This window comes from Amphimedon queenslandica, unplaced genomic scaffold (genome assembly GCF_000090795.2).
Source record: "Amphimedon queenslandica unplaced genomic scaffold, v1.1 AMPQUscaffold_13341, whole genome shotgun sequence".
Lineage (NCBI taxonomy): Eukaryota > Metazoa > Porifera > Demospongiae > Haplosclerida > Niphatidae > Amphimedon > Amphimedon queenslandica.
Genome location: NW_003546423.1, coordinates 35,963 through 45,996, shown reverse-complemented (window position 1 = coordinate 45,996; position 10,034 = coordinate 35,963). Strand labels below are relative to the sequence as shown.

At 33.4% G+C, this 10,034-nt stretch overlaps 2 protein-coding genes across 2 annotated transcripts; one reads left to right on the top strand and one right to left on the bottom strand.

Annotated features, from left to right (window-relative positions):
• The first annotated feature begins 1,655 nt into the window (after window positions 1–1,655).
• On the top strand, window positions 1,656–5,036 carry LOC109582967 (WD repeat-containing protein 24-like). Its single transcript, XM_019998065.1, has 9 exons — window positions 1,656–1,806; window positions 2,136–2,218; window positions 2,261–2,346; window positions 2,595–2,670; window positions 2,715–2,783; window positions 2,994–3,096; window positions 3,547–3,632; window positions 3,684–3,790; window positions 4,822–5,036. The coding sequence occupies exons 1-9, from the start codon at window positions 1,656–1,658 to the stop codon at window positions 4,952–4,954; spliced, it is 894 nt and encodes a 297-aa protein (XP_019853624.1). The 3' UTR covers window positions 4,955–5,036.
• A 1,265-nt stretch (window positions 5,037–6,301) lies between these two features.
• On the bottom strand, window positions 6,302–9,739 carry LOC109582966 (uncharacterized; the record flags this gene model as incomplete). Its single annotated transcript, XM_019998064.1, has 7 exons — window positions 6,302–6,519; window positions 6,578–6,733; window positions 6,786–6,897; window positions 6,962–7,370; window positions 7,435–8,159; window positions 8,207–8,951; window positions 9,001–9,739. Coding segments are annotated over 7 exons (3,099 nt in total), but the record flags the coding sequence as incomplete, so codon positions are not given.
• Between the last annotated feature and the right edge of the window lie 295 nt (window positions 9,740–10,034).

The window sequence follows — 10,034 nt, the reverse complement described above, 5'->3', positions numbered from 1 at the left end:
TTTGGTTACTGATGAAGATTGAATTGTGATCAAAATAACTGGCAATTTTCCAATATTATTATTCACAATATTACTATTGCCAATAACTCCAGTAGCAGCCATTACCATGGCTGCATGTGTGTCATAGATGTACATACATCTACATGTACAATGCATGTATTTAATTTTTTGCACAAAAATAATAAATGACAAACTGTGTTATCTATTGCGCTATTATCATTAGACTGTGTTTCTATATACGGATTATATATTTGTTTAAGGACTACATGTACACATTCATTAACATGGCCATTTGCCCACATTCATTAACATGCATGGCCATTTGTCTACATTCATTAACATGGCCATTTGCCCACAACTGGCCATGTTTATGAATGGCTATATACCATGTTTGTTTATGAAATGGCCATTATGCCGTATATATAGCACTAAATTTTCATCGGTCAAAAATTTTGACAAATTTATCAAGAGTTTTTGCTTGATGAAATTTTTAACCAGCAAAATTTTTGCTCCACATACCGTATAGCTCCTAATTTTTGTCGGTCAAAATTTTTGTCAAATTCGTCAGGTACTTTTGCTTGACGAAATTTTTAACCGACGAAATTTTTGTTCTGCGTGGGTAGTATGCGGATTAATAACAAAAATGACGAAAATTTTATTGACAAAAATCAATTTTAGCAAGAAATTAAGAATTTGACGAAATTTTTGACTGACGAAAATTAGGAGCTATATGGTAGTTAGTGTGTGGATTTATAATAAGAATGACAAAAATTAATTTAAATTAAGATTTTGAATAAATTTTTGATAGCAATTTAATAATTTTTATTCGATTTGACATGCTGTCAAGGAAAATTTAATTGAAGTTTGGGATGTTCACATTCCATCAGGTTGAAGTTTGGGATGTTCACATTCCATCAGGTTAAATTAATTACAGCTACTTAGGGTTGGGAGGTATAGTAACTTTGCACTATTATTGACTATTACTGGCGATATTTTTAATCAGTAATATTAATAGTATTGAATTTGCAGTACCAGGTACAGCTGCAATACACTGCTTTAGAATTTGAATTGTACTATAATACTGGATAAATTTCTTGATTATAAAATCACACAACTTGCTAGTAGGTATGGCTTTTATTTTCATTTTCAAAAGAGCACTAAAACACAACCCACTATTAGGTTCGAGATGTAACTCTACACCATACATCATAGGTACGGTTCATTTTTGTAATTGCTTTGAGGCAATGCTATTGATTGCTATTATTGCTAGGCAGTAATTGTTTTAATCTTACCATCATTGTCATCATCTAGAGGTTCAAATGCCAATCTTGGAATTCTTACAGCCATGTTCGACCTGCAGTTGCTGCTCTACTGTCTAAGACTACTCACACTGGTTACTGACACTCACTGGACTCTTCTAAAACACTCCTTAAAATAATGGCTATCGCACCTTGCATGTACTATTTATAGTATGAGGGGTGTGGCTACTCCTACAGTCATACTCCATGTACATATATATATATATATACTGGTAGAATTGTATTGTGTGACCAGACTCTCCACCCCTTTCTGCATAGCCAGTGTCCATATGAGCACTGGCATTTTATTATTCAGATAATTTTAAAAATTCTATTGATAATGACAACCAACTTGCAATGTTGTTTAAATTATTATTAATTTTGGTCTTCTCTCTTTGTTATCTGTCTGTCCTAGCTGTCATTATTTCCTCCCCAATCTCTCTTTTAGTGTCTCATTCCAATGAAGGTGAATCAGGTCTTGATGATGAATCACAAGATATCACTGGAGGTACATTACACACACACTGAAGTAGTGGGGTAGGAACAAAATTTACAGAGAACAAAATTTTTTATTAATGCCTGCTATAGTTGCTAATATAGTATTCATAAAAAATGCCGGCTTAGGAATGCAGATTGACAACAGTATCTCTTTAAATTTATGATTTGTGATAAATTTTGTGATGTTTTTGTCAACCTGCATTCTAAACTGGCAGTTGTTGTAAGCTTTATTAGCACAATGTGGATCTAATAATGTGGAGTGGAATGAGAGAGGGAAGGAAGCAATTGAGTCCATCTAATATACCTGTAATTATTATTCTTCTCTTCCTTTCAATTTAGTTTTAGAATTTTTTGAATATAATGAGAATGATTCAGACAGTAGTACCAGTGAAAGTGCTAGTCACACCCACCAGGAGCTTGAGGTGAGTAGCTGATTAATAACACAGTCTTTATGTATTGAGTAGTTGCCTAAAGAACCTTTTCAATTACGACAAGAGATTGCTAGTCATTCACTTGAAGTACCTGAATTTGATATTGGCAGTAGTCACAGGTACACACACACACTTGTAGTCATGTACACAGTGACACACATGCATATTACTGTACATGCAAATGTATTATTATACATACACTGGAATATGGCATTGAGCCATTTTGCTTGATAATTTTTAAAATCTTTAGTCATAATTGTTTTGATATTAGACAGGGAAAAATAGAAGAGGGTAGAGAGAAATTTTTAATACCCTCGGTACTGGTCTCTTTTATTATTTATTTCCTCTCTTTCTCTCCCTCTTCTAGTGGTGGTATATCTCACGCCTCCAGTGGTCGTCGCTCCTCACAACACACTCTCAACTTCCCCAACCAATTTATACCAGTACCACATCATTATAACATCACTGTTCATTATATTAACCTTAGGGCTGGACTCCACCTACCTGGGACTTCTCCCCTCAAGTAGCTGAAGTATTGAAGCACTACGCTGGGAAGGTGGGTTAAACTGTAATAGCCAAAATATTGAGTAGAATAAGATCCCATATTATGTGGTTGAAGCTCTTCCCCAAAAATTATTTTACATGTAGTTATTAATACTGTACTTTTGATTTGAGCTACTGTTTTTTCATGAAAACTGTACAAATTTAAATGCAAAATTTATCATTTTTAATTTTAATAATTTATTATTTGTTATTGTTATTACAGGGTGATGTTCAGATGAGTGTTACTATTATTCTTGTGTTTGGTGAGAGGGTCAGTAAACTGATACCTGAAGTAACATTACTGCAATGGTTTCATTCTTACATTGGTCAGTGAGACTATTTTGTATTTTTTCTTTTATAAAGTCAATTAAAACTGTTCAGCTTTGTATCAAAGTATATGAATTAAGTTTATTATTTTTACTTTAATTGTGCTATTTATTATACTAAATTATGTTATGCAAATAAAATTGATTACTTATTGTAGAGTATTGATCACAAATTTTCCAGTTACAGTGTATGAGGGCCTATAATATAAATCTGCTAATTTCTTAAATCAATGATGTTGTGTATACATTAATAGTTGTTGTGAGTGTTTGTGCCCTTTGGCTTTAAGTGATATACAGTGAATGACAGTTAATCGCATTGTTGACAATAATAATCCATGTTACAGCACAATCATTAGTGTAGGAAAGGACTATAAGTAGCCTGGTTGTGTGACTGTCAGTCATTTTGTCTTTTATAATGTACATGTATAACATTTTAAATGTTTTTATTAGATTTATTGACACAATATCAGTTATTAAATGAAGCTGTTTATATTACCAAGAACTGTCCTCTTAAGCAAATAAAAGAAATTAGTCAGGTAAAAATGATGATTATTATGTTACTTAAAGATTATTTTCTCGTACTATAGAGTTCAACACTGTATAATATTGGGTGTGGTCGATGTAATAAGCCCATCCCACCTGCTAATATAATGTGTCAGAAATGTGAGGGTAGACTTAATATCTGCTCTGTGTGGTGAGTGAAGGACAATCATACTGTGTATCAGAAATGTGGCAGTAGTATTAGTAGTAATTGTAATAGAAATTAGAGTTTTTTTAGGATTTTGAGGAGTGGTATTTCTTGAATATTACCATGCAATATTATTTATTGGCGAGGAATTAATATTGGCAATTGGTGGTTCTATGAATAAATCGCCAATATAAAATCTGCCATTTTGTTTCAATCTGAGCATGCTCAATGGCATGGGGCACAAAATTGCCATTATAAAATCCACCAATACTTTCCACAGGTAAATTTGCCAAATATTATTCCCATCAATGAATCATCTTGTACGGTATATAATACTAGAAGAAAATATTTGATGCATATACATGTTCTTATGTTGACTAATTTGGATTTTTTATGAATTTTTAAGATTCTCAAAATTGGGCCAAAGTCGTCTTGATCATTGGCAAAATTTTATCAAAAATGTTAAGAAAAAATTATTCATTTTTATTACATTTCCTGATGCACATACATTACTTATGTAGTGTAGAAAGTTTGAGCTAATTCCAATCAAGTTTGGATTTTTTACAAAATTTTTTAATTTTTTCAAAAATTGGGCGTACTACATGTATATAGTACATGATCATTGGCCAAATTTTGTCAAAATTGGCAAGTAAAGAATTCTGCATTTTTGTTGCATTTTCTCTATGTATATACATGTACTTATGTTGCGTAGAGAGTTTGAGCTAATTCTGATCAAGTTTGGATTTTTTACAAATTTTTAATGTTTCTCAAAAATTGGACCAAAGTTGCTATATCATTGACCAAATCTTGTCAAAAATGAAAAGGAGAGAATTCTCAATTTTTATTACATTTTCTGATGCATTATTATGCATGTTCTTTTGATGCATATAAATTTTAAACTGATTACAATCAAAATTAGTTGTTCATGATTTTTTCCAAATTTACTAAAGTAAGAGGGGATACTAAAATTTAACGTTTTCATTAGTGCTGTAACTCTTTTGTTATTGCCTTTCTCTCTCTCTCTCTCTCCCTCTTAGTCATGCTCCTGTTAAAGGATTATACTCAATGTGTGAGGTGTGTGGTCATGGTGGCCACATGTCTCATTTGAAGGAATGGTTCAGTATTAACAGCTGGTGTCCATCTGGTTGTGGACATAACTGTGTAACATGAAAATTAACAAACATTGTGATTATAATGCTGTTAATTAATAGTGTTAAAGTAACTTGTGATATTAATTTTTACTATTATTTTTGTGCATAATTATTATTATTGAAATAATTATTAATTTACAAATTATTTTTCTTATTTACAGTACATCAGTATTGTCTCTTAAACCAGACAAAGGACCTGCCTGATCCCATTGTGGTCATGATGGTCACATACCCATGCATGCCTGATTTGACATTGAATGGTGCTGTCAACTCTCTTGAACTTAATTTTTATTTGAATAGAATTATTGAGTTTCTTTTTTAGAAGTGGTTGAGTGATTTCAAAAAGTGTTCCAAGTCATTCCTCATTGAAGGACTACCAGTTGATAAACTATGTGACCATAACTATCAGGTACAGTGTAGATTTTAGTGACACATACATTTACATGTACATGTACACAAATGTAATGTAATACCACTGTTTTAAATGAAAACTGTTTATGATTTCATTAGCCATGAGACAACTGTGCTTCAAATTCCTTTTTTGTGAATTCAGTTTTTACGTCTACATGTACATGTATATATATGTACATGCATAGCTGAACGGACCCTTTATTACATTGTATGCATATTGTAGGTATGTTTAGATCATGGTAAAGATGATGCTGCTCGTACATGGCTAATACTAAAGTCATTGTATTGTGGGATGGACCCACAAGTATCAACACTAGGACTGACCCCATTACAACTAGCAAGAGAACAAGAACAACCAGACTTTGGGAAGGCATGCAGTAAGTCAGAAAGTACAATTTAAGTACTCCTTATAGTACGAAGATATTCAATTTGTCTGTTGAATAATTCTTATTTTTTAGTGTCTGCAGGATATTTCAGAAAACAGGAATGGACACAGTCAAAGATGAAGGTATACTTGTGTACCAACATACGTACCCGTACATGTATCAGTATTACCCATATTACTTACTTACTTGTACTTGCATGTAGATTACCAGTATTATGAAGTATGGTTTGGTCAAAATAAGAAAGCCACTGTTTTGATTCAATTAAAATCATTGTTATAGTTTATGGCTCTTCTAGACTAATGCTACAATGTCAGTTTTATATTGCTATCAGTCTCAGGTAAGGGGTTGGGTACAAGATCATTTTATGTTTGCATGTGCCCAGCTCTTTTGCTAAAAATTAAATTTATAATTAATTAAAAATAAAAAGTGTCATAATTTTAATACTATCAAGAGTACATGTACATGTATATGTCCAATTAATACATTGTGATATTAAGTTTCACCCATATTAGTACAAATAACTAGTCAGCTAATAGCTCTATCACACAACTAAATGTAATTAATTAATATTTTGTTAATGTAGTGCATGATATCCAGATGATTCTTTGTTTCTTTTAATATTAATCCTTAAGCTTGTTCCTTCAATTTTGAACCATTGATTTATTTCATCAGCAGCTACATTTTCATCGAAAATATAAACACACAAACTGATAGAGGGAAATGCTTTTCTCAGCACTTTAGCACTTCCTTCCCTCAATTCAGCAGTGTCAATTTCTTTCATTGATATCTAGTAATGAAATTAAAATAATAGTTTTATTAAACAATTACAGGTACATATAACTAACAGTAGCTGGCATTTCATCACCATCATTTGGGAATGTAATCCATCCTGGAAAATTTTCTGTGTCAACTTTAAAGCTAGGTACAGTAAGAGAGATGTTATTGGACTCAAAAGCAAATGGATAGCATGAGTATTCAAGATCATCTTTTTTCTGGGCATGCTAAAATAGAAAAATGATAATAGTTTTGGAAGTTTTATTTATAAAAATGTACCTCTAAGTTAGCATTATGAAGCTTCATAAAAACAATATCCAGAGTCCAAAAGTTTTTGGATTTCCTCTCATAAGAGCATTGAGCAGCATATCTCACTGATGCTTTGTCCTCCCTAAAAGAATTACAAGTAGTAGCAAAATACTGTAGTAACAGAAAATGTGTAGTAATATACTTACATGTACATTGTTCTTTTGTACAGTATGCATAAGAGGCAACTGGTTTTTTGTTGAATTGATTCATTGAACTCTTGTACAGTTTTGAATCTTATCTTTTTATCCTTTAAGTCACAACTGCCAATGGCAAAGTACAGGTTTTGTGTAGTCTTGTCTGACTCATCAACACAATGCTCCAGCTTAATGGTTGCTGGTTGAGGTAGCTCTGGCATTGTGATATCATATACAGCACTTACAAGAGTATACCCATCAGGAAAAACAAATGGACCAGAGAAGAGAGTGCGAACTGTGACTGTAAATGTTTTACTTCCTTTTACTGGTACATGAATTTCATAGCCACAGCCAATATCATTTAGAATATTTCTGCCAGTTTGAACTTTATACTCAATTTCATTGATTGCATGACACATACCTAAAAATATCAGTTTTATAAATATTAACTTGCAGATTGTAGCATGTGCATGTGTACCACCTACCTTTGAGCAATGTTTCTATTGTGTCATATAACATCCTCACTGATTCATTGCTTGCAGTCTTTCCGGTTGGGTCATTTTTTGTTTTGTGTATGTGATAGCTATGATATGCAATCATGCCAATATCGATTGGTATTGTTACAGCTAATGAGGCTCCAGCTAAAGCCATTCCAGCAATTTGACCAGTAGTACGCAGAGCAGCTGCAGCTGTTTCTACTGTACTCCCTACCCCAAATACAATACCTACAGTTGCACCTCTAACAGTAGCTGCTACACCTTGTAAACCAATAGCTGAGGACTCTGGTACATGGGATATAGCTGATGTCATCATTTGATTATATTTATAGGCCTCTTCATTAATTATCAAACTGATCTGCTGATCAAGGTTGATATGCTCTTGTGCTTTTTTTAATGTTTTTTTATTAAGAACTTTTGAAGCAACAAAAGCACCAATCCCTGCACTAGCGGTAGCCGCCCCCACAACACCACCTAGTGCAGATATAGCAATAGAACCACCAAATGTGAATGGAGCCAGAGCTATTCCAGTAATAACTAGGCTGCCACCTACTACCATGCCTGAAACTGCAACTCCTAATCTGGCTTCACTTTCTTTACGTACTATTGACATGATTTCATTTTTGCTTCCTTCCATCTTGTCTATTGTCTTGTGACGGATTGGGTACCATATTGAATGATATACTTCCAACTTTTGTTCAAGAGTTTCCACACTAAAAATAATTTAACATTACTTTAACTTGATTATACTTAGTCCTACCTGTCATTAATTGATTTGACAATGAAAAATTTATCCCCGACCGTAGTGTCATGCCATATGCTTTTCACAGTAGTGCTATTATTATTAGCACATATTGTTTCAAAGCATTCTTGGACACTGGTGTGGCTCAGCTTTTCTGTGAAGTCTTTGAGTACAGGAGATGATGCTAAACTGTGTCTAGCAGCAAGAACTAGAGAATTTTTGGGGCAAATGTGTTGAGGCAAATTGAAATCATTCTCATTCTGTGTATCAGCTACTGTCAAATTACTCTCATTCTGTACCAGTACAGCATCAGATACAGAATCATTCACATATACCTCATTATGTGTGGAATCATTTTCATTTGGTTTGTCATCAGCTGCGAAACTTTTCTCTTTCTTTGTATCATCACTTGCTGAATCAAAAAAGAATATTACTGGTAGATATATAGAAAATTTTTCAAAAGGATCAAACACATCTTTATAAGGCACCATTACTCCATCAGCATCATCAAGCTCAGGTGTCTTCCCTTTACTAAGAAATACTAGAGCTATCATCGATAATTGTGAATGATCTGCTTCACTTATTGCTTCAAGCAAGGTAGCTATTGATTCTGAGGAGAGGCTGTTAAAGTAAAGAACAGCAAACTCAAGATCTTCAAAAGCTTTTTTGAGAGCTGCTGCTTCTTTATTAAGTATTCTTTTTTCATTCTCTAGATCTACCTTGAGCTCTCCACGATTATCAAGAATAACAGCTAATGCTATCTCTATAAGAATCAAAAAAATACAAATGCAAGTATTTAGCGTTTATCTTACTTTTGTTTAATTTTAATATTTGCTTGTGCTTTGCTGCACTGCAACATAAAGTGATAAGATCATGCCTCCAGTTGACACCAGAAAGAGCACTATCATGTTTGGAGATATGATACCCAGCTGGAAGGACTTCAAACTTGATCTTCTGGATTGCACCTTGATGCACTTCTGAATCATGTAACTGCAGGAGGTCATTGACAATTGTGTTTATTTTTTCTTTACGAAGTTGGACTCTACCAGTCAGTCGCTCTTTCCTCAGTTCTTCCCAAGCTTTCTTATTGCTTTCATCAGGTTCCTCATTTTCATCATCTTTGTCTCTTTCATCCCACATATCTAGTGTTTCCCTATTTGCAAAGGTTAGAACAAACACCACTCTCTCCCAAAATTTTCGGCCAAACACTTGATGGAGTTTCTTAATAGCAACTGCATCATCATTGGTGAATCGATGGTCTGTCATCTTCATGCAGTAGAGGACCAAACTGATCTCACTACACTCATTCTTCATTTCTTGAATGTATTTATGCTCTTTGTTTTGAGTATCTTGCAGACCAGGAGAATCGATTATTGTGACATTGACACCAGGAATGATGTTTGGATAGATGTAAGGCTGTGGTTTTATGGTACAGCGTGCACTTTTTGATCCTTCTGGTACAATTTTTTTCCCCAGCTCAATGAGACTATTGATCAGTGCAGACTTTCCTTGACCTGTTCTTCCAATCACTAGTATGTTGATATCTTTTGAAATTTTTTCTTCTTGGAGGAGCTCTTTGATAGTTCTCATTGCATTCGTGTCTAGTATGAGAAAGCAAGTAATTAGGGAATTGTATATGAACTATGTATTACCAATTTTTGATACATCAATAATCCTGTTTTTTGTTGAACCTGGTGGGATAGTTGCATCTACATAAATAATAGAACATAAAAAATTTAAAAAAACAAGGTTGAGTAGGATTCTATAGCAAATTCATAAAAAAGTAATGGAAACAAGGGCAAGTAGGATTCTGAATGACTGACTATCCATGCATACCAACAAAAAT